The sequence below is a fragment of the Pavona decussata genome, unplaced genomic scaffold, assembly GCF_977016875.1.
Source record: "Pavona decussata unplaced genomic scaffold, jaPavDecu1.1 SCAFFOLD_208, whole genome shotgun sequence".
NCBI lineage: Eukaryota > Metazoa > Cnidaria > Anthozoa > Scleractinia > Agariciidae > Pavona > Pavona decussata.
In genome coordinates, this window is record NW_028145613.1 from 52,654 (window position 1) to 77,854 (window position 25,201).

The following is a 25,201-nucleotide window of genomic DNA, read 5'->3' on the forward strand; positions in this document are numbered from 1 at the left end:
CAAACAGAGGGTGGTCCACCTGTGATATGGGTTGAGTTTGTTGTCGGTTCTCGTCTTCGCTCTGAAAGGATTTTCTCCGCATTCACCCTCTCCCCAAAACTGCCAACATTTTAAAATTCAAATTCGATCTGGAGCCGGAGAGAGTGTCCCCAATTGGTACTCTGCAGTTAATAAATATACGGTGAAGAAGTCGTTGCTGGGAATACGTTGCTGTACACCAACATGACGGATGTAGTTGCTGTAACTTTCTCTCGTTATAAAGATTTTTAGAATTTGGCTAATACTTTTGACCCATTCTGTATTTAGTTTGCTGAAAATTGTAGCCGAATTTTCCTGTAATCGGAGACAAACGTGTTTGTACACAGCGCTACTCTCCGAAACATATCGGCTCTGGAGGGGTTGATACAAACGACCTACTAAATATTGTTGAGTTGTAAAGGCGTAGCAAACTCTCTTCTGCCAAGACGCTTCAGTGGCTCCCAATAATTTTTCCGTTTCTTACATCCGTGGGACTCTGTCTGCTCTGTTACCAGGTTGGCATTTAATAACTCAGTCCAACAGCTAGAGAGTTTATAGCTAAAATATCTACTTATAATCTCAACACAGACATGTTTGGGTCCGATTTGGGTCCTCCCCGTGAGAAGTTGTAGAATTCTAGACGCTTCCAATTTAGGGAAGCCTAAATACACTTACAGACTGCACAAGTAAATAGCGAACATCCAATGAAAAACTATGAACTACCTTTTGCAAACTGCAAAAAATTGAATTGAATTGGAGCTTTCACGGTGGTCCTGGGAGGCGAAGGTCAGCAAGAACTCCCAAGCGTACATACCGTGGCGTGGGAGCTCCTGTTTAAAGATTAAAATATTCAGTCCACCAGACAAGACCACTTAGAATCTACAAAATACATGGGTGGGCAAACCTAGAACTTGAATCACGAGGCCAGCATGAAGGCTACGACTGAACTGTCAAGTTTGGCAACTGAAACTACTCAACCGGCTTGAGTAAAATATACAACTTCGTACCAGTATGAAGGAAGTTCCACGCTCATGACAACTTAATGTACATTGAAATTACTCCTTGAAGTTGAACGAGCTCTGCTTCCTAAATCTTTCGTTCCAAACTAAAACAGTGCGTTAGAAGGTTTTCGGTGGACGGTTCCACTACGTTCGCCGTTCTTGTACATACAACTAACAGGCTTGTTATCTTTAGCCTTTTACACAGTTTGTATCGAAAGTGACTAATTTTTTTAATTTATGAATATGAATATATGAAACTTGTATTTTGAACTGCGGACAAGTCATTTGGGCTCGTAATATTGTGAGTTCACAACATGACCAGCCCCCAGTTGGTAGAGCACTGCACCGGCATCGCACAGGTCATGGGTTCGAGTCCTGCTCAAGCCTGAAATTTGTTCAGGCTTTCTTTTCGCAATTGCTTAACTGCGAGGATCTTTCTTCTATTTAAATTTTTGCTTACTTGAAAAACACAGCATTATTTTGATCAAATTAAAACTTAAAGGAGCGCTGTCACGGAGATTTTGCTGTATGTTGTGCAACTGCTGCTCAAATATTTGACAAATAACCTTTTCTCTAACTTGAGATTATTCTTAGAAAACCAGGAGGAAAACATCAGGGGATTTTTACGAGGGAGAACAAACTATAATCATGCAGTTTTAACAGGAGCCAGGGTTTTAAGCGATTTTTTTTGTAATACACAGGAGGAACTTGAAAATCTCTGCCAACTTTTTCAAGTTGCAATCCAACGTTTCCATCGTTACAAAGTTGTTTTATAGCTATTCAAAGTGACACACTCAGTCAGTTTTTCAAGTTGCAATCCATTTCCATCCTAGCCATCCGCCGCCAAAGATAATTGATACTAGTTTCTGTGAACACGTAGGGTTATTGTTAACAAAAATGAACCCTTATTTCAACGTTTCCATCGATTCAAAGATATTTCATAGATTCATTCATTCATTCATTCATTCATTCATTCGTTCGTTCGTTCGTTCGTTCGTTCGTTCGTTCGTTCGTTCGTTCGTTCGTTCACTGCTCCTTTAACTCTCTTTTATCTTATCCAGTATTTTTGCTGCTTGTTCTTCAGCAGCATCATCCAAGGTAAGGAACATTTCATTTCCCAGCCGAACCCTGGGTATCCCCTTTCTCTGTTGAACAGGCCTTCTTTTGACACCCATCTTCTCATAAAACGGACGAACTTTATCTTGGCAGCCTCCTGTAACTTCCTGTGCACCAAGACCGGAAGCTACTTGAACTGCATATGCACACATACCCTTCCCCAGGCCATGACCGCGGAACTCAGGCTTCACAACGAGGGCGGATAGAGTGACGTTTCGAAGTTCCCCTGGGGAAGGTGCCAGAGATAATTCCAACTCCCTGGGATCTTTATCAGATAATATCGAGGGATCTAAGCCCGCTGTTACCATAGCTTGTTGCACAGCGGGGAGGGGCAATCCAGCTTTTAGCATCTTTAGAAATCTGTTCACATCCGGAGGCCTAGAGGATTGACTCTCTCGTAAAACGCAATGCGCAACAACTAGCTTGATTCCATTTGTAGAGGCCACAGCCAGCAAATGACACGGTAGTGTGTTACAAGAGTCACGCAAGCTTGATGTGCCAACAAAGTTAGCTTCCTCGATTCCCTCGGCGGTCACAGGGACAGGCCACTGTGACGTCACTAGAGCCGACATCTCCTTTGTGTACTGGGGCACGTCGTGTAGCTTATGAAATTCCACATTGGTAAAAGCACTTACGTAATGGTGGCTATACCACAACCATGAGATCACTATAATCACAATCCCCACACCGAGGGCCACGTTTTGTAGCATAACCAAAACTGAAAACGCCAGTAGCGCGTAAGGGACAAAGAACCCAACCGATTTATTCACCATCGTCCGTTATGAGCTTGAACATATAACTGATAAACTTGTAGTCACCGAACGGTTTTGTCGCGAATGGAGCGTTAAGGTATCTACTTAAGAAAAGAGCTTCATGTATTGTAGATTGTCTTTGGTAGAAAAGCTTCTTGGATGAAACTTTCTTTCCTGTAAGAAAAAGAAAACATTCAAAAGTCTATAAACTGAAATTCTATCCTCCTGGTTAAGTTTATTTAGTAGATTTACCATTCAAATGTTCATGTATGGAGTCCTTAAAAAACATGATCGTTCCCAAAAAGCCGATTATGACAATAATGCTGATGATAAAAAAACTACATAAAATAAATAAATAAATACGCGCGAGATCGCGTTCAAATGTCCGGATAGTTTTTTTAAATATTTAGAAGCTCCTGGGATATTTAGAAAAAAAATTCATGGAACATTTAGGACTCTTGGAACAACACACTCCACAGGTTTTCTGACTTGTCTTAATGGTTTTCCGGAAATTTCAGCCTTTTTAACCGTGGTCCGTGCAAGCAATAGTATTTATCTAGCGGTTTTACTCTTGCCGATAAAGTATCCCACAATGCTGAGCAGAAAGGCAGATATGAGTTTAAAGATATTAGTAAATTTATTCAGTGGGTTAAATGCATGGTAGAAAAACATAAATGCCTTAACAGCCTTGTTGTTAAGTTTTAAAAGTCGGCAATATTGCCTGTCATTGTTAGAAATTATTGTACGCACCGTACTACGACTATAAAGTACTGTCAATATTTGACCACCGGTACGAACGTAATAAAACCGTATAACATACACGTTTAGTTTTGACGGCATACATGTCATTAAATTGAAATTGCAAATGAAGATATATACACAGATATTTAAGGAATTTCACCAGAAATTTAGAGACAAAAAATCGGGGTATTTAGAACTTTCGATGAGAAATTCCTGAAACATATTAAGACCCTTTTTTTAGATATTTGCATTTAAGCCTAACTCTAGTCCGCAGAGTTACACTGTTCTTATAAAAACTGTTCCGCGTTTTCAAGTGCTGTTCAAGCAAAACGTACTGTCTGGGTAAGAGCTCCAACAGGGCCCGGCCCGCCTGCACGGAAACCGCACTGCGTGCAGACTGGATTAGAGACTGATACCGAGACGCAGACTTTTTCTACGAAATTAAAGCTAATTTTTTCCAGATTGGGCTTTTGTCTGTAACTGTCATTAAAATTTCATGGAAAATAATAATGTGGTTAGAACGGTCTAACGAGTGTTAAGGAGACCCTATGCAGAAGGTCAGTTCTAAGAGCGTGGTTCCAGTCCTTCTCGTCCTAATCAGTCTCTCTCTTTCCCGTGCTCAGGGAAACAGACTGCAGCTTTGTAAATCGCGTGCACAGACAACATACGCGATCACTTGAAAGCTGAAAATAATCATTGCTATAAACAGATGCTGGTGATACGAAACCATCCATCCATCATCGCCCAGATCACCACCAATACAAAAATAAAAGTATCAGCGCTATTAAATACAACCAGCTAAAGCACAGACATCACGGATCGAATCAAGGGAACCCAACAGTGCATTTCGTTGCATAGCTGTTTAGAAAGCCTTATTCGCCTAAAATTCAGATTTATGTCTTATAGAAAATCCAGAGTTTTCATCGGCAAAATGCCGGTTAGCTCCTGGAAATCTAACTCCTTCTATTTTCGGAGGTCGGGCCGCGGGGCACTGGGGCAAAAAGATCAGCTAGCGTTTTCGTAAAACCAACAAGTAAATTCGGGACAACTGTGCTGTTTCCTAAAACTTCCTGCAACTTAAATTTTCAGTCAAAGCATCCCAACAGATGAATCTTTATTTTACGGTGGCCCATATAGGACATCAATGTAATTTTTCTCAATTCAAATCTACAACTCGGATTTTTACCACAAAAATCCGAGTTGTAAATCAATTGCAATTGACAACTCAGATTTTTACCACAAAAATCCGAGTTGTATAATTTTAAATTGTGCACTCGGATTTTCACTACAAAAACCCGAGTTGCAAAACTGGTGCAATTCACAACTCAGTTTTTTACTACAAAAATCCGAGTTGCAAATCCCGTGCAATTTACAACTTGGATTTTCACTACAAAAATCCTAGTTTACGGTTGGGGTTAGTGTCCGCATTATTTACCAACGTTCCGTTGAAGGAAAATTTAGACATACTTGGAATAAATATGATCGAATATTTTTTTAAAGACATTCTTGTTCACAAAGCTTTCGGAGATGACTGGTTCAATAAGACTCACAATATGCAACTCCAAAAACATCAACTGACGGAGCTATTAGAAATCGCTACTAGGAACCAGTTGTTCCAATTCAAAGGCGAACTGGTTGATTAAACAGAGGGTGTAGCCATGGGCTCGCCACTTGGCCCACTATCGGCTAATGTTTTCATGTGCCATATAGAGAACAAACTGGAACAAAGGAACATGATTACGATATGTTGACAACACTCTTGTCAAAATGCCAAGTACAGAATCAGCGACAGTTTTTCTCCAAGTGCTCAACACCACGCCCACCCCAGTTTGTCTTTCACCATGTAACTTGAACACGAGGACTCTATTCCATTCTTCAAGACACATATTTATCACGAGATGTGGAAACACACTAACAACGAAAGTCTACATAAAACCGACTAACACAGGGCTCCTACTCCATTCCCAAGGTCAACAGATTTAAAACAGGTTTAGTCACCGTAAGGCACACCGCCTATCCTCAACCAAAGAATGTGACAAATTACGCGCCATGTCTTCGAAACTGCGCTATCCAAAAACGGTAGTCGATTCTACAATACAGGGCAGCCTGCACTAATATACGAGCAATATTCGCGCCAAATACTGAGTGTATGCAAGTTTTGCGTGGCCAGATAGGTACTTCACGCTCCAATGAAGTTTAGTGTCTTCAAATAGGATTTCATTTTAGCCGGAGCCTGAGGGTGCATGTAACTGCCCCGTTGTCTACCTACAAACTAATCTTTTCTGGACAGGCAGAAAAAAGGCTCAGGCCTGTTCCAAACGTCGCGCTACTGCCGTGCCGAACTTAATTCAGGAATTTAATTCGACTTAAACATGGCAGTAGCACGACGTTTGAAACCATTTAGTTAGGTAGGCTGAATTAAGTTCGGCACGACTAGTTAGCAGGGCATGCAGGCCCTGTCGTGCACGACGTTTAAAACAGGCGCAGGCCTAATAAGATTCGAGCGCAGGTACAATTTCCCGGATTAAATGGATTGACGTGCTGGCGGGGGGCTTATAAAAAAAAACTTTTGGTATTTCCTGGGGAAATATCTTCGAATGATTGTGATCCCTCTGAAAAAAGGCTGCACCTAACAACGCTGGCCTAACAAGTTTCGTATGTCTGGGATAAGCACAAGGATGGATCATCACTTTGTTCTCTTAAATCAAAGGAAACAATTTGCTTTTATTTCATTCGGTAGTGGTCACATAAACTGCTTGTTTGTTCGTTGTTGTCTTTTTTTCTTTGCGGTTCCAAGTTTAATCACTTGGTTGAATGTTCTCTTAGTGCATGTTGAGAACTCCGCGGTACTAGTAACTGAGCTAAACCTAGAACGTCGATTTTTTCCTCGCAGATTTGTTGTTATTGGTGGAGGCGATGGGAAAAGTTGGGTAGAAGGCAGGGCCCCCTTTACTTAAATCAAATGTAATAATAACAATAAAAGATAAAGCTAGAGAACCATAACTGCGCAGGATTTTGGTGTTCCAGTCACCCCGCGATCGAACAGGTTATGTCCTCCCTTAGAGACACGCTGCTCCTCGTGGCCGAACAGAAAGATCACGAGTAAGCCGCTGCGGAGAAGGGTTGGGGGGAGTGGATGGGGAAGCGGCTACTATCATGCAATGAACGGTGTCCTGTATTATTTCATAATCTGATTCTTGGCGCAAAATGCACGTCGCGAGGAGGCTATCGCGTCAGATATTGCAAATTCTCACAACAGAGAGGACATGTGCAAGTGTGGATAGATGAATAGATAAATATACGTGTTATTCGAAAGATTCGGTGTATATAAGTTTCTTATATAGGACTTGCTTTGTCTGGTTGACAACGGAGCAATATAAGCTTGTTTAAACAACCAGTCAAAACAAACCCAAACTGTGCGTGATATGTCAAGTATGGAGACATGTAAAAGTTATGTAATTGCCTCATGATGACAAGTGTGAGCAGTTATTTCTTCTACAACAAATTTTGCCAATATGGTGCCACAAACATTAATCAAGAACAGCTTAGGAAGCAACACCACTTTGTTTTGCAGCACCGGACCGGAAAGTTTGCCAAACGCATGTTTTGTCATGAGAATGCCTTGGCCAGGCGTGACAGGCAAGAGACAGGAAATATGACGCGCCACTTTAACCAGACAAAACACCGGCTGAAAAAACCTTGAAAAATGGAAGTTTTTGATTTGTAAAAGTCAACAACCCATTTTATACGTTGAGAGCAATCAACAACATAGGTTTATTTTTCCTTGGCAATTTTCTGCTGACTGTATCAGTAAAAGGTCGGCTCACGTTTTTATTTCCGCACAGGTCACGTTGCAAACAGGGTTTGATCTCGTGAGAGAACCGGTTTTGAAAGCGTTGAAAGCTTGTTTTGATGCTAACACAATAGTACATATTTGTTCATCTAATTGGTCACAAATCTAGCCAATCAGAAGCGTGGAAATGGGGGTCGGGGGTGGGCGGTGACATAGGCGTAAAACACGCAAGACACGACAGTCGTGTTGATATTAGGAGAACTCGTGGCCACCATGAATGATTACGACTTTGTCTTGGCTTTCAAGTTCGATTTCAAGTGAGATTTCGATTTACAACACACCAAGACAAACGTTTCAATCATGGCAGAGGCTCAAGATTTAAACTTGACGTTTTCTGGTTGTGGTTTCTTAGGAATCTACCACCTTGGAGTCGTTTCGTGTTTGAAAGAAAACGCTCCGTCTCTCTTGAAGAGAGTGAAATGTTATGGCGGAGCAAGCGCCGGTTCCTTCGCTGCCGTCGCTCTACTTTTAGACTTAAACGTCAGTGATAGCGCCGAGTTTGTTATAAGGCTCGCCAAAAGAGCGAACTCTCTGACACTGGGGCCGCTTCACCCGAGTTTTAATGTCGTCAGAACATTGCGAAGGTCATTCGAAAGAATTTTGCCGGACAACGCGCATGAACTGGCTAGCGGAAGACTTCACATCTCGTTAACTCGAGTTTCGGACCTGAAAAACGTTGTTGTGTCAGAATTCTTCTCTAAAGAGGATATAGTGGAGGTAAGCTTAAGCTTTGAGATGATATAAACCTAACGAACGAAAAACTGTCTGTGTAAAAATGCTAATGAAGTGTCCTTGTATTCATGACGTTTTTAAGACGGCCATTGCCCGAGGGCAGAGCCTTTTTATTAGCAACATTTTCGTAGTGTGAAACCAGTTTTCTTCTACGTAGATCCTGTCTGTAGTAAAGTAATATCAAAGTTACATAAGACAAAAATACCTCGCCGGTCGCGTGGTGTATGATGAGCGGGAATATTGCGAAACCGCTCTCTCTCACACTTCAATGCCACTTTACATGGCTACCAGCTAACCTCGCGATATTATAACAACGGTATTTACGAAATTTTGCGAACCGTGGGTCGAAACTGTTGTAACGCCTATAGAAATTTATGTAGCGAATTTGTTAGAATAAGAAATTATTGTTCGACATCGCGTTTAATTTCCTAAATGGCGTGCATATTGCACAAGTGTACAATGTACGTCTCAGCTTGTTTTACGTAATTTGCATAATAGTTGTTGAAAGCGTCGCGTTTTTTAGACCTATGTTTTGGTTTGAAGGATAGTTTTCCTGCTGAGAGTATTGTTCGAGAAAGTGAAGAATGTTAATGTTCCTTTATACGCCAACAAACAACATAAAATCTCACCATGTGCGTGTGTTAGAGGCTCTTTGAAAGAAGAGCTGCAGTAATACAACAGCTAATCCTCTTTAAGGGTCTGCAAAATATATTATTCCGTATAAAATTTCAAATAGCGTCTGAGTCTGTTATGCAATCAATTATTTATTTTTATACTTAGCTTGTATGGCATACTTTTATTAAAGAATGTCTTGGAGCGCTGGCATTAAAAACATTTACAAAGACATTAAAAGACAGGGCTACCTGTAGAGCCTCATAGTGTGAAGAATACCATTTTTAGACAGGAAATGCAGGAGTGCTTTACAGACCACTAGGTAGCTTAATATTTAATCTTCGCCTTGGGTTGAATCGGAATGCTTTGAGGATCTGATTACCTGCATGCAGTCAGTCATATCCTTTCCCATAAGAGAAGGTGCACACAGGTTACTTAAGAAGACATTTTTTGGTGAAATGGAAGGCTTTGCTTCTGTCCTGGTGTATTGCAACACAACAAAATTGATGTTTACTTTTTCCTCTTGCAATTGAGATGTTGTAGGGAAAGCTTAATTCGGTTATCCTTCCTGGAGATAATCCCCCAAGGACTATCATTTAACATGTTTTTATTGCCAATTGTTATTTTCTAATATATTTTAACATTTGTGTTACATAATAGTTATAATAATTTGCAAGGGCATAAGAAACTAAGCACAAGTTCAGTGTAACAGGGCACTAGGTGAGAAGAATAATAAAAGTATTAAATTTTAGTTATTTCATGGTGTAACTTGACCATCACGTGCGTCTGTTTGTTGAAAAATCTAATATTCTGCTCTTGCCGCAGGCGTTGATTGCTAGTTCTTATGTGCCATTCTACTCTGGAATCCTTCCAGCAAAATTCAGGGGAAAGGTAAATAAATCAACATCTATTGTCTAAACTTGACTGTTGTTGGCATCAAATTTCCCCATTAACTAAAGAGCTGTTGTTTAAGGAGAAAATACCTTAATTATTTCCACAGTATTATGTGGATGGAGGCATTTCCGACAACCTCCCACAGCACTTCAAGGAAGGAGAAACTATCACAGTGTCACCATTTAGTGGTGAAAGTGACATCTGCCCCAAGGACAGTTCATCAAATGACGTTCACATTGAGTTTAAAAACACCAGCATGCAGTTTACCCTGCAAAACCTCTACCGGTGTTCCCGAGCATTCTTCCCTCCGAAGCAGGAGGTGCTGTTTGACATGTGCAAGCATGGCTATAGAGACACCCTAAGGTTTCTCAAGGAGCATTGTAAGTGAATTTTTTTGCATTTTCTCATAATTTTCATCCAGTGCTGGGAAGCTATGTTTTAAAGTTGAAAAATGTTTTGTGAAGCAAAATGTCTTCATGGCAACTACCTATTTTTCTGGCAAAAATAGTCATTAATTTCTAATTAACCAAGTAAATTCTTTTTATGATATTTTGAAATTTGCCAGTAATCTTAATTTCCCTTCTGAATGAAATTTAAGGTTTGCAGACTACGTGTGAGAGGAAGGTGAAATTGGTTTTCATTGCATCATTAATGTATAAAATAGTGTAAATGATATAAGGGCAGTTCTAATGTAAAGTATGATTGACAGTGCATTTTGAGAAGGTTTAATGTCCATTTGTTTGTCAGATCCTGATATGCTGAAGAAGGGAATGGTCCATCGGCCTTCTTTGTCACAGTATCTTCCCAGATCATGGAAAACATCCAACAGGTCATTTACAAGCACCAGTTCTGTGGGGTCTGCCTACAGCACGTGCAGCAGTGGAGAAGGAGATGCATTTAGCAGTTCAGAGAGTGACGAGGCTGAAACCGAGGAGACAGCAGAAATAGACGAGGAAGGAGAATCCAAGCTTTCCCTCAGTGAGTGTAATTAACTACATAATAATGTATTTACAAGAAAAGCATTGCTTAGTTACTTAATATCCAGTGGTCCTTTCAATTATAGCACAGAACTCTGGATTTTGAAAGTGGTTGAGTGTAATAAACTACATAATAATGTAAACAAGAAAAGCGTTAATAATGCTTACTTTATATGCAGTGGTCCTTTCAATAGCATACAACTCTGGATTTTGATAGTTGTCAAGTGATCCTCCTTCCCCTTTCTTTCTGCAGCCAGATCCTTCCCAGGCCCTATTAATATAAATTTGGTGTTGTATTTTGAAATGTACAATTTCTTTTTTCCTTTGCAGTTCTCCTGCGCACCAGTGAAGCAGTAACCGAGGCAGAGCTTTGGTCGTGCTTCTTCATACGTAGAGTTTTCTGGGTGCTCAACCTGGCAGCAAAACCGTGTGTGATTTCACTGAGGCAAATCTCTCACCTTGCCAACATGTAAGGCATCACCTGAATTTCATCTTGGTTATGTTATAATTGAAGAGCTAACGGCATCACCATCTTATGTCAAATTTAAGGCTGATTTTCCATTTTGTTCAAAAGTGTCTGAATTTTTTGCATGTGACATTCAGTTTAGTCTTAAGACACCGCTCTGTTTATTCTGCTGGTTTATGCTTACTGTTTGAGAAAAACTATTTGGGCCAAAACGTCGAGTCAAAAAAAGTAAAGCAAAAACGTGGAAAAACAGGTGCATTGGAACAAAAATTACTCAGCAATGTTCGTTGATTAAACTGAATACCACACTTAAGATGGTTGTGCTCTCAGTCCTGCAATTATTATTATGTATCATGAGTCATCATGAGTTCTATAAAATAATGTTTTCCTTCCAGGAGAGGTTCATAAATTATGTTGAATTTTTTTGTTCTGCTTTTCCACAGTATCATAGAATCACTACCCAAAGTGGAGAAAACAGGAAGTGAATTTCTTGATGAGCTGCTAGCCATGATTTACATGGTGATTCACACATATCAAGACAAGCACCAAGTACAGTGTTGGTAAGTGATGACAAACAGCTACACAGAAAGGCAATCAGATAATGGAAGGGATTAGAAGGGATGCAGATTGAGGAAGCAAAGAAGCAATGACATAAGAACAGTGTTAGGTCATGGAATACAAGTCATGTAGTTTTGTAGCATTTACCTTTGGCACAGGAACTAGCATAATTACATATTTTATGTTGGAAATTAAAGGGTACTTTCAGCCAGACTGAAGTCCTTGCTTCTTTTTCCTTAGATCTGTTCTTCCCTCCTAATTTGATTGATACTTCCCAAGATGTCGTTCTCTTTTTGTTGCAAGAACCATGCATTGGATAAATGGCTGCATTATGTGTGCATGCCATATAACGTTGTACTCCCGAGTTGTTCTTACTGTTATTCTTGTTTATACATCTGACTTTTTTTTGGCTAAAATTGTCGTGTTATAATTTGTCTCTAGGAATAGGTCTCCACCAGCCTTGACAGCCACACCAGAGAAGGAAGGTAAGCCGGTTTTATGTTCTATACTCAGCTGGCACACATTTCTCGCTACATGTAACATGGTTAAATGAAATTTAAGTTGAGTTAAATGCAAGACAATACCTGTGTCTTGTCCATAGTTTGTGCCATGTGGGTGACGGTAGGGTTTTTGTAGGGGCTTTTTTTTTTTTGCAAAATACAGCTCTCCCTTTGGCAGCGGATCATTATTACTGTCCATTGTGTGTTTGGTGCATGAGAACGTTTGCTCCCCGTCCCTTCCTCCTTTTGGGGTAAGGAGGTTATAGGGTGGTAAGGGTGGAGAGTGTATCCTTTTTTGGTTTCCACTGATTAGAATTGGCAATACTGCAGTCATAACCCTAAATATATAGTTTTAGTGGCATTCTTTCAGATCTTTTCCTTTTAATTGAAGCTGATTGATATCATCACAAACTAAAAGTTCACTTATTTGTTATTTTTATTATTATTTGCAGGTGGATCAGACATTAGCTCTTCAGATGAGTCAGCACATTTTAGCCTCGATCATTTCTCCCAAGCACTGGAAGACTTGGATAGGCCATGTAGAGACAAATCTCCATCACATGAATTCCAAATATCTGATGAGGGCAGTGACATTGAAGTTCTTGAGGGATGTGACATGTCATTTGATGATTCCTTACAGTACCTTATGGAAAGTGCAATGAGATTGGAAGCTGACGTCATCAGTGGAGGATGTGTTAAGGTCATTTCGCAAGAAAGCTGTGAGGATTATGTGGTTCTTGATGGGTACGAGAGTGATGTTGATTCCCAGTGTAGTGGTTCTGAAGAACTGAAGCAGAGCCTTTAATAGAGGCTTTTGTAGCATTGTTAAGTTGTGGTTTAACTGTTCATGAGCTGCATCGATTGAAATTGACTGGTCTTTCATTTATTGAAGGGCTGACAAAGCTGTTAACCAAAATTTCAAGGAGCTCATGAGGCCAAAAGCATTCATGTTATTGTGCAGGCCAGCCAAAGAAAAGAAAGCAAAGAAGCAGAGCAACAAATGCGTTGGAGCCAAAAATGAGAGAGATGTTCTTTAATTAAATTAAAGGCCATATACAAGCATTGAGGTATTTTTGAGCAAAACAAAAAATTGGCCTTAAATTCAACATACGATGATGCTGTTGTCAGCCCTTCATCTGATACAAACATTTGCTGCCAATATAAGGCATTGGTGGTATGGTTGGTGCTAAAGAGAAAGACTCAACCTAATGTGATAAACAAGGTACAGCTCTTGGTGCATTTGTAAAATGTCTTTTAAAAAGGAACCACTTTCATGTTTAGACCACAAAAGTTAAGTCTAACATGATAAGCTTTGATGAAAGTGCAATGAGAGATTTTCTACTTCTAGAAAAGGGACTTTACTTTCTCAAGGTGCACTGAAAATGTTGAAAGGTGCCAGTTGTATAATAGTTAATTATTGTCAGTGATGGGTAATGTTCTATCTTGAGTATTTGTCCAATTGTAAAATTGTAAAGTTTACATAGAGGAATGAAAAATATGGTGAAATAGTACTGTGCCTTTCAATAACATGTGGACTTGGAAGTTTAAGATTCAACCAACTGTAACTTTTTTCTCTGCTATCAAGCAGTGCAGCAGACCTCTTAGAAAACAAAGAGCTTTGGCTCAGCGGCTCCAAAAGTTCATGTTTAAATTGGCAGATTTTGATGCACTTTGTTGGTTTCTGTATAATTTTGGTCAGTCAGGTATGTCAGGTATGATTGATAGCAGTAAAACAAGTGCGCGTGTTTTGGAATGGTGCAGTAACCAGTTTTTAAATTAGTTAACCTGCTGTTGTTCAGGTTTTGCTGTAAAACATCTGCTGTCAAGTTTGACATCACTAAAAGCATCTGAACTACACACTTCCTAGCTTACAGCAAGTTTTAAGAAGCACCCAGAGCTTGGGCACCACATAACCAACTGAAACCTGGGAATCATAAGGTTAGGGGAAGCTGTCTTGATTTAGAATAAAATTCTCTCAACTATACCCCTACCAGCAACTATAGATATGTATTTGAGAAAGAGAATTTAAGTTGATGTGATGGTAAACAATACTATTGAGGCCTTATATATTAAACATGTGTAGAAGTTATGTAGAAAGTGTAACTACATGTGGGTTGCAAAGAAATAGTACTGGGTCAAAGAGATGTTACATACTATCGATAGTTACACTTGCAAAAGTGTTGTTAAAGTATTTTTGGAAAATGTGTAAAGAAATTTTTATATATGTATATTATAAATGATGATGAAAATATTGCTGAATTTAATGCATTAATATTTATAGACTGGACGTTCAGTATGGTATTTGGTCATAAAATAGATGTTTTACATGTAGTTACTATTAGTTTGTACATATATAATGCTTGGCTTTTATCGCTTAATTAAGAGTCTGGAATCATTATTCTTACTAAAAAATGACTATAATTAATACTAATTTCATTATTTCAAAATTATTGGTGTTTCAACTGTAGAATCTATTAATTTTAAGTATTAATTTATTTGTACAAAAATAAAGTTTGACATTTGATCAAATACAGTCAGTTGGTATTTAGTTTTGTCAGCTCAACTACACAAATTTTTGGGAGTGTAGGGAAGATATTTTCACAAAGATTTCTTAAAAAACATTTTCTGCAGTCTCAAAAACAGAAAAAACAAATCGTAAAAGTGTTATTGCACAGTATGTCTGGTGGTTCCAGAGGCGCGTTCTAACATTGTTGTACAACATTTGTTTTATAACAATGTTGGATGCGACTTCATTTACCCCCCCCCCCCCCCTCCCCGGGGGTCATTTAACACCATTCCGGCATTCACACAACAACAAAAAAAGGTTGATCAAACATCGTCTTACATGGGCTGCTCAACGTTCCAACATTGTTGAGCCAACAAATGTTGTTCGACACCGTTACATCGTTTAGCCGCAAATAACCGCCCAGGGTATGCACCGTACACCTCTATCAATTTTCACACAAACAGTCAGAACTGGTCCACAATATTTTTGGAAAGAAAATGCAAGAAGCTTTTCAGATACTATAACTTTGAATTTTCCTTCATTGTTCACAAAGTACTGGGTACATTCTCGGAGAACCAGATAGTGGGGCAAGGAAAATCTTGGAAGAAATTTTTTTCGCCGAATTTTTCCGTCTGTTTCCACCACTTCAGTGAAGGTCAACCAAGGTGACTTCAAGGTCACATTGCTTATGACGTCACAGACTGGCGACAACATTAGAACCCAGTTTTTCAACACATTTTGAAACGCTACAAAAGCCGGCGAAAATCTTTTTTGGCAGATCCCTCCTATTATCCGCCAGAAAACAACCATCAGCCATGGGAGAGGATCAAGATTTCAATCTTACTTTTACAGGTTGTGGGTTTTTGGGAATCTACCATATCGGAGTGATGTGCTGCCTGAAAGCAAATGCCGCCGGCTTTTTGAAGCGAGTGAAATGTTTTGGTGGTGCCAGCTGCGGAGCTTTCGCAGCTGTTGGCCTGGTTGTGGACTTGAATATTAGCGACGTTGCTGAATCGGTTATAAAACTAAGTAACAGAGCAAAATCCTTTTCACTTGGACCTCTGCATCCGTGTTTTCAGATCGTAAAAACCGTCCGGAGGGCCTTTGAGAAAATGCTTCCAGACAACGCACATGAAATGGCGAGTGGAAAACTGCACATTTCTTTGACTCGGGTACCTGACTTGAAAAATGTGATCGTTTCACAATTCTTTTCCAAAGAAGATCTCATCGAGGTAAGTTAATTTTGATTCTTTAGAAGACAAAGTAACTAAACTGAAGAAAAAAAAAATAGTATCAACAACCTGTTCCCAAAATTCCCATTATTTTCCGGAAATTGGGCATCGGTGCAGTCGCGCAGAAAATTAGCAGGGGCCGGGGAGCTCGAGACTTATTGTTGGGGCGATAGGCGGAGAATCATCATTATTTTGACTAGGTAGTATAGTTTATTCTAGGTTTTAAATACTGATTGATTACCGGGAAGTTGACAGCGGGCGGCCGTCCAAAACTGGTTAATTTTTGTATGAAAGTACAAACCTTTTTATCTAGCACTTATTATTTTAATGCGAGTTTCATATTCTTTAAATAAACAGGCTTTGTGTAATCAACTTAAATCTTCGAACGTATCTGAGTTTTTTTTATTGGTAAAACAATAAAAAAGCTTGTGTTTACCGCGTCCATGTTGATAATTATTTATGCATGCGGGAGATTTATGTTCTATAAATTATACATGAGCTTTAATATGTGCATATTCTATCGTGCAACTATTAAATTATTCAAGTGGTGTTTAACTTTGTTACAAATGATATCTTTCATTCTCCAGGCATTAGTAGCAAGCTCCTTTGTGCCGTTTTATTCTGGAATCTTTCCAGCAGTATTTAGGGGAAAGGTAAACAATAGCTAGTGATTATATTTTTCTGAAGCTGTTTATTGAGGTTCTGCCCTTGTGTACTGTACCAGTACATTTGGGATTTCCAGTGATTCAGCAGTGCTGTTTTTATGGTATTGTGTTTGTGTAGTATATAATTGATATTCTTTGGACTTTTGTTTTTATCCCTGTACCAACCAGTAGTCACCAGGACAATACCCTATTTTGAGTCCTAGGGTGGGTGCTCCCCCAAAATTTGGGCGTGTGTCACAGCTTGAAACCTTTACCCTATTTCAGACCAAAATATGTGATTTCCCCTATTCTATTGTAGGCCTGTGTAGGCCTTCCAACTCCATTTTACCAATGAAAACCATTACCCAATTCCAAAACAGCCTTACCTTATTTCAAACCAAAATGGTTAAAATCTATAAGACAATCAAATAAAGCAAGTGACACACTCAGACACGAACCCACGGCCTGGCCAGTACCTTACGCATGCACACAGCCATATCTACCCTATTTCGGACCAAGAGGCTCAAAACCACATACCATTTGGTGCTGCACATACCTACATAGGCTATATACATAGGGGAGTAGCCCACACCCCCCCAAGATTGAGTACAAACAGTTATCGTAATTTAACGTCCACGACCCCACCCCTCCTCTACTCATGGATGCTCCACAGGGACACTCCAACAGAACATGTTGCCACATTCTGCCTGGGAGGGGGGTGGATGCTCTTCCACGGGGTTTACCCCTTATTTTAGGCCAGTGAATTTTGGCTCATATTTTGCCAACCTTTCTAATACCTGTACTTAAACATTCCCCTTTTAGTTCACAGACCATCCTCGAAGATCCTAGGGCAGATAGTGGGGATGTGGGAAAAGTCAAATTTCCTCCGATTTCCCCCCTACTTTTGTGTGTCAAATGTTTTCCCGATGGATTCGACCTATCTGCCCCAGGGTCTCCAAGGATGTTCACCATCTAGTTTTCATGTGTTTATTATGGAGTGCCTTACAACTTGTTGGTAATTTATTGTACTTTGAAGTATAATGCTTCATAGAAGGATAAATGAGTATAAATTCGTGGCTATTTTTTATGTGGTAATTGACACAATATTCCTTGTGTCTGTACTTACTAAACTGCTAGTATGTCATTATTTAAAGGTTGACAAAAATAACACACTGTTACTGCTTTCATAGTATTATGTGGACGGAGGTATTTCTGACAACCTCCCACAGCACTTCAAGGAAGGAGAAACCATCACAGTGTCACCATTTAGTGGTGAAAGTGACATCTGCCCCAAGGACAGTTCATCAAATGACATTCACATTGAACTAAACAACACCAGCATTCAGCTCACCCTGGAGAATTTGTACAGATTTTCATGTGCATTGTTTCCACCTCATGAGGATGTTCTGAGTAATATCTGCCGACAGGGATACCAGGACACGCTGAGATTTTTACAGGAACATTGTAAGAATTTATGTTGAAAATTTTCAGTATTCTAGGAAAAATCTACCCCTCCCCAGCTGTTGGCAAGACTTTTTTACTTCCCGGGCCCTATCGTCAGATTTCCTGGACTGCCCTTTTTAAATTTTCAAAACTTACTGCTGCAAATATTGTAAAAGTCAATTCAAATACAAATGGGTTACTTATGACTTGCTCTTGTCAAAAAAACAAAAAAAAAATGTCATTTGTTTGTTTCTTACACCACACACATACACAGGATGAGAAATTAGTATTAATTAATACTCTTACAAAAATAGGATTTATTTTTTTAAAATAAATTTATCTTTGTGAAAGTTTGCTTGTCGAAGCCAATGTAAAAGTGTGTTGAAAGTAAATGCAAATGAGGTTTTTCCTTATCATTATGATGTTAAAATAAATTTAAAAAATAGCATTTAATGCTGGCCAACATATTTATTTTATATTAATATTTTAATCAGTCTGAGTTATTCTGGAGCTCCTTTTACCTAAAGCCAGGCAGGTTGTAAGAATTGGGTCTCATTTAGTGTGTGTGTGAAACATACACTTTCATTGGGGGTTCAAGGCTGTAGAACATGCCTGCAAAAATTATGTGTTCCCACGTACGCTTCTGCATTATTTGTCAATGAGCAAGAGAGTATCAAATAAAAAAGAAAATATAATTTAAATAATTTTATTTCAGATCCTAATTTTCTAAGCAAGGAATTACTGAGAACTCCTTCCATGTCACTGGATCTTCAACAAACCTACACTGTATCCAGCTCAACCTCTTCTCATGACTGTGAAAGCTGCAGTCACAGAACACAGTACAGTTCACAAACCTGTTCATCATGTGGAAAATTAATGAACAGGGAAGATTGCTCTGGATCAGAAATGGAAGAAGAAGAATCAAAGCTTTTTGAGGGTATGCGACATGTAAATATTTAATATGCTTACTGTCTGAGAAGGAGCTGGCTGCAAAAGGAAGATACTTCAGTTGGCCCATTATTAACTGCTTTGCTGGTAATATGACAGTACTTGGTGTGTTGGCCTTGTCTTCTACCTGGGATCTTACAATGTTGTGATGTAGCAGCTTGTGCGTCTCTGTGATCCCAAGAGCTAGGCTGGCGGGGGATCAAGCTCCTAACAAGTCCAACTAAGCTGGACAGGTTATGGGGGGGGGGGGGGGGGGGACCAGACAAAAGAGAGTCCCTGGCCCTCCAAGTTGGGGTCACCTCATAAAAGAGTTCTGTTTACTGTGCCTCACATGGAGTGATTAGGATGAGTGAAGTTATGTTGACACTGTATCAGTACCATACTGTTCCTATGATGTTCATAAGGTTGACATGTCAACCTTGCTGACCAACAAGTTCAGTTAGAGGGACTATAATTATCATCTATAATTTTAAGTAACACCTAGAACTCCAAAGGAGACTTTTTCAACTATGGCATTGAAATGGCTATTTTGTCTCGCACAAGGAAACTGTTCATAAAAGTTTTTGAACGGAAGATGACTTCCACTGTGTTTAGATAAATTGGTAATAACTTGTTGCTGATCCTACTTTCTTTGAAAATTCAGTTGATTTCATTTCATTGGTGATTTAACCGGGCATTTCCTCAGGTTCAGGGTATTGAAGGTTAATACCACACAAATTTGCCCAATAAGTCCAAAAAAAAAAAATAAATAATGATAATAATAGAAAGTGTTTGAAGAAGTCCAGAGAGAAATCAAAAGGCTCGTAGAATTGGGCTTCCTTATTACAGTGGTAATTAAGATGACATTACAAGTTAACATTATTGAACTGCATGCTCACTATACAGCCTATTCATTTGATAGATGGTTCGAACATCTTACTAGTACTTAGTTGCTAATAACGGCCGCCATTTCGCTTTTCCTTAAAGGGAGAAAGAGAGATCACATTACCAAATAAACTATCTAATATCCAAATTTTTTACCTCCACCCCCCCCCCCCAAGAAAAAAGATGACAGTACCTTTCAACTGGATCTGACTCATTATGAAAGCTCACATTTTTTTAATATTTTCTTCTTTTCTTTGCAGTTATCTTAAGTGCAAGTAACAATACAACAGATACAGAACATTGGTCATGTTTTGTGATTCGTAGATCGCTGTATGCTGTCAAAGTCCTTTCAAAGCCATGTGTTGAGCAGTTCTTAGCCATGCTCAAAATGTAAGTTCTTCTTACACTTGTCTGATAATCATTCACCATACAACATAAGGAACTGTTTAACTCTGCCCCTCATCTGGGAGTAAGTTAATGTCTAGAGGTATAAAATTTTTTACTCATTTATTAACTTATTTTTTAATAGTATTTATAATAATAATAATAATCGTTATTGAGGAAATCAATTTCAGTGATAAGTGATTTACAAAAGAGTCCTCGAATAATGAAATTATATAAGGAAATTAAATTATGTCGTACTGGGATAGAGGGCTGTGATTACTTAAGATGAGAGGAAATTGTCTGCTCTCATAGCAGTGTCTCTGAATTTGGTTCTTTTTTTTTCTCCAGATTTCTGGACTCACTGGCCAAAATGGACAAAACAGGAAACAAATGTATCGATGATTTGTTGTCAAAGATTTCCATGATTATGTACACCTACAGGGACAACCACCAAGTACAACACTGGTATGTATTAACCTGAGTGATAATCACATAATTTCTCATTACAGTATCAATACATTGGCAAGCTGACAAGTGATGAGAATAAAGGAGTGAATCAATCAAGAAGAAGACATGCCTAAAATTTGGAAGAATTACTAAAAATTGAAGTTTGGTTGAAAATTTTTGTAGCTAGAAAGACAGACTGATTGGTTAAATTTGTTCTAACATACTTGAATTCTTTTTAATTTAAGGAGAAGACCGTCTAGATTTGCAATCACTGATTTTTCAACAGCAGGTAAAAAATTAACAAATGAATATTATTTAAATTTTTTATACACACCAAAACACTCTATTCTTACACAAGATCAATCGTATATGTCTGTCAATTGTGTCAATTAACTGTATTATTGTTGTACAAAAATGACCAATAATATAATAAGTGCATGGGTGTTATGTAAACTTTTGGCCAGAGAAGGGGGAGGGGTGCTTATTCAAAGGAGGGCACTTATTGAAGGGGGTGCTTATAAGTTTTTCCTTTGCTGAAAATATGGAACTCTGTTTGGATAGTCTGATTTTTAGTCAGATTTGATGGTATGTTAATTTGCGCAATATCAAGTAATAAATATTAAGTATAAGTATAAACCACACAAGTGAATAATGCGGATTGGCTAGCTCAGAGGTGATAAGCCAAGTACTATTCACCACGGTGAAAGTGGTGGATATTTACGTCGGCGCTTCACGGTTCAGTAAATTTACACCAATATTCACCTCCACTTCAGTGAATAATAATATTGTTGAATGTTCATTATTTAATGGAGAACAAACCCTTCTCCTGTATTAAAAAAATGCCATTGTTGTTGAAGTTTAAACAATGTTATAAAAGTGACAATTCAAAATGGCTTTCCTTGTGATATCCTAATTACAATTTAAGAAAGTGAGGGGAAGGGGAGGGCGGGGTGCTTATTTGCTATTTTGGCCGGGGGAGTGGGAAGGGGGGTGGTTGCTTATTCAGGGGAGGGCACTTATTAGAGGAAATAGAGTATTGGTATATACATTTTTGTGGCAGTAATTGCCTCAAAAATTTGTTACTATTATTGTTAAATACCTCAAGATAATTGAAAATTTAGTGGTTACCACTGAGAGTTGATTTCAAGATAATGCTGGATTAACCTTGTCTACAAAGTCTTTTTCTTTCAATACATACACTACATACTAGGTAATCGTAGAGTATGTGATAAAAAATGTCACAAGAAGCAGTCTGAGGCTATCCCTGTCAAGGACATTCAAATTCCCTTTGATTCTAGAACCAAAAATCTGCAAGTGCAAGCATACTAAAGCATGTTATTCAGGTTAAGTGTCGTAAGCAAATATTTGAATTTTTTAATATTTTCTTCATAATTTATATCCAGCAGAAGGATCAACACCCCTTAATTCTGTTTCTGAGTGTACACAAGAAAGTTCCATGTGTCTAAGTACTGACACCAACAGAGATCAGATGGGAGAAAGAGATGCACAAGCTTTAGCAGTCAACTCTAACAACAGTGACAACATCGAAGTTTTCTTAAGCAATGATTTTATGAGGCATCAGTTGCAAGAGTGCCTGCAAGAATGCCTTGCAGGAAGCTCCCTTTGTTTGGACAGTCACTATGATGACACAGATAGTGGCACTGTGGAAGAACCCATCAACACAGGGGAAGGAAGGGACAAAGAATCACATAATGGGCCTAAAGATCAGGGTGGGTCTTGCACAGAAGGTGTGGAGGATGACAACACTAAGGTCTAGATGTTATCATTCATCATGGTATTGGGTAATTCTAACCCTTATCACCTCTTACGGGTGGCAAGATATACCACAAAAACAGAAATTTTTTGTTAAATCTTCCTTAGGGAATTAGATAAAAAAAGCAAATGCACTACTCGATAGTATATGGAACTTGATCAGTTTAACATTCTTTGCACAGATTCAAAAGTTTTAGAGCCACAGTTGACTCTGGGGTTATCATTCTTTAAGACATACCTTTGGGAAAAACTTGTATGCATCCTGTACATAAATATACATTTGTAAGATGTGGTGTAAAGGAAATATGAATTTTAAAGAATATGTTTATTACTTAAAAAAATTGTTATTAATCTTTTCAATTTTTAATAAAGGGTCCCAATTTGTAAACAGTAAAAAATACGGACAACACTTTCTTACTAGTAATTTTTTTACGACTAATACACAGCAGAAAATTAATGTTTAAATGAAATTTTGGATTGCATTTTTTATAACATTTAGGACTTTCTTTGGAAAACATTTTCTTTACATATATTCTTCTGATAAAAAAATATTTATAATAATTGCAGAGTTTATTAAGAGGCTAATATTACTAAGAAATTGAAACAAAATCCACTGTCATTACAACAATATTTATAATTGTTATTTATTGTACAATTTACTACTTAGGAAATTATGGAAAAAAGAATGCAATCACTTAAATATTAAAAAATAATAATCATAATTATATTACAATATTTATTTCAATCAACACATGTACTATTAGGACAAAAGAAGAATGTAATATTGATGGGAAACTCTTAGATTGAAATATTGTTTATATTAGGTCTAAACATAGCATTTTCTTAAAGTCTCTACACACGCATTATGCAACTGAAGTCAGGCAAAACATACCACAGTCAATAATTAACTTTGCGTTATCATTGTTGAGTGACTTCTAGTCACTCATATTTTTCATTCTTGCTTGGTGCATATGTTCTGTATGTTGTTTCATATTGTTCCTGTTATTGTTATGGTGAATTTAGCATTTCCTGGTAGATGTACCAGACGGCAAGAAATATAGGCAATAAAGTTTATAGGCACTAGCTGTATGTGTAGCATGACAAAAGTTTCTCAAAAATGTATACAAGACTTTGTTTTCCATTTGTTGTTCTTCCTAACAATGGAGTTTATCCATTTTCAGGATGATTATCTGAATGGAACCACGTAGCAGATATTGTCAATAAGAAATGGATGTTCAAAATAAACTTAATTATCTGAAAAAAAAAAAAGAAAAAAAAAACACTGCAAGGATACTGCTCAGATTATAAAATGCTGGGTGTTAGGAACTTAAAGAACATGTCGGAAACTACTAATGTCAACAGTTATTTCTAGTTATCAGCACAGTGGACATGATGACTTGTCAAATCTCATAAACTATGTATACAAGCTTACCTTTATTGCATCTGGCCAGTCATTGCCATACATGCATTAAATAGGTGTTGCTCAAGGTAATTTGGCTTTGCAAGTGAATAAAATCTACAATGTTTTGAAGACAGTGCTTGTTTGACTGTTTATTGGATTAGTCAAAGTTCTTTCCAGTGCGCTGAGCAATTATAGGACCCACAACACTTCTCATAATTTTGGTGGGGGTGTGATCTCAGAATTCTGCTTACATCAATCTTGGTGGATCCAGAACTTTGCAGAGCAAAAGAGTAAAAACGTTTCAGAATGAAAAAAAAAAAAAAAAAAATGGAAAAAGTAATCAAAGGAGAGAAATGAAGATTTCAAATTTCAGTGCACCTAAGGCCTTGCTTACTTGGACACTGGGTTCGGTGCCCTTGTTCTGCCACTGCATATTTTTTACCAGCATTTTTCACACCCATTTTTGGATTCCTCCACTAGCTGGCCTTTCTTCCCTTCACCACCCCCTAGCCCTGCTTCCATCTCATGACCAGGAGAGCAGTTTCATTTTAAAACGACAGAATGAGTTATTACAAACACTATTATTATTCATGAGTTTAATTAAAGTCATTCTGGAACTATATAAAAGGTTTCAAACTCATTAAGCTTAATTAATTCACGAACTACCGTGAACAAGGTTTGGAAATTTGATCTTATTATCATAACATTTAGTGAACTTGAATTATTAATGGTCTGCATCAAACACTCTAAATAGTGTTTCATCCGATTTCCAAACACTTTGAAGTTGGTTAAAAAAAACTCGACTGCGCCTCGTTCTCGGTGTTTGGAAATCGCATGGAACCATTCACCAAATTTTTGATTTGAAATTCCACTGACCTTGCATGCACATTGCACGCACAAGCCGCTGCTTCTTGCTATCCTGGCATTTGTAGAGTAAGCACTTTTGGAAGCCAGAAATGAGGTCAAATTGAACTTATCGTTTTCAGAAACAGAACAAAATTGGCTTGATTGGCTTCCAAGACCAAGATTCTGCACGTTGACTCTTTTCCCCCTCCCACCCCCACCAACAACAATCAACTGTGTGGAGTCGTCTGTGGCGAGAAGAGATCAAGGCTCTTAGGGTGGAGGGGGGAAATGATAGTGTTGCCTAATACTGGATGTTGGTTGAAGTAAACGCAATTTTGACAGATAAAACGTTTCTATAAAACAACATATCTGTCTCTTCTACTCGGAATAAATTTTAAAAAATTTAGGGGAGATAAATGATTGTAGGTGACAAATTTCCATTTCTACTATCCAGGGGTAGCGAGGGTAGAGACAGTGTGCAACAGTACTTGC

General features: G+C 38.3%; 3 protein-coding genes across 5 annotated transcripts; 2 read left to right on the plus strand and 1 right to left on the minus strand.

Annotated features, from left to right (window-relative positions):
• LOC146460662 (uncharacterized) lies at positions 1 to 24,934 on the minus strand. 2 transcript variants are annotated; one of them, XM_085087897.1, is made up of 2 exons: positions 24,740 to 24,934; positions 1 to 3,061 (listed from the first exon to the last, which is right to left on the minus strand). In XM_085087897.1, exon 2 carries the CDS (start codon positions 2,906 to 2,908, stop codon positions 2,057 to 2,059), a length of 852 nt encoding a protein of 283 aa, XP_084944023.1. In that variant the 5' UTR covers positions 2,909 to 3,061; positions 24,740 to 24,934; the 3' UTR covers positions 1 to 2,056. The 2 variants fall into 2 exon arrangements, with proteins under 2 accessions (XP_084944023.1, XP_084944024.1); XM_085087898.1 differs by having other exon boundaries at positions 24,736 to 24,934.
• Positions 7,656 to 13,188, plus strand: LOC146460663 (uncharacterized). The gene is made up of 8 exons (XM_085087870.1): positions 7,656 to 8,198; positions 9,651 to 9,716; positions 9,826 to 10,099; positions 10,467 to 10,697; positions 11,027 to 11,165; positions 11,606 to 11,722; positions 12,162 to 12,205; positions 12,673 to 13,188. Exons 1-8 carry the CDS (start codon positions 7,782 to 7,784, stop codon positions 13,023 to 13,025), a joined length of 1,641 nt encoding a protein of 546 aa, XP_084943996.1. The 5' UTR covers positions 7,656 to 7,781; the 3' UTR covers positions 13,026 to 13,188.
• Positions 15,154 to 23,994, plus strand: LOC146460664 (uncharacterized). 2 transcript variants are annotated; one of them, XM_085087894.1, is made up of 9 exons: positions 15,154 to 15,958; positions 16,546 to 16,611; positions 17,793 to 18,066; positions 18,761 to 18,982; positions 20,118 to 20,247; positions 20,590 to 20,706; positions 20,934 to 20,977; positions 22,095 to 22,459; positions 23,643 to 23,994. In XM_085087894.1, the coding sequence occupies exons 1-9, from the start codon at positions 15,542 to 15,544 to the stop codon at positions 23,667 to 23,669; spliced, it is 1,662 nt and encodes a 553-aa protein (XP_084944020.1). In that variant the 5' UTR covers positions 15,154 to 15,541; the 3' UTR covers positions 23,670 to 23,994. The 2 variants fall into 2 exon arrangements, with proteins under 2 accessions (XP_084944020.1, XP_084944019.1); XM_085087893.1 differs by having other exon boundaries at positions 15,156 to 15,958; positions 22,092 to 22,459.
• Positions 24,935 to 25,201: the final 267 nt, after the last annotated feature.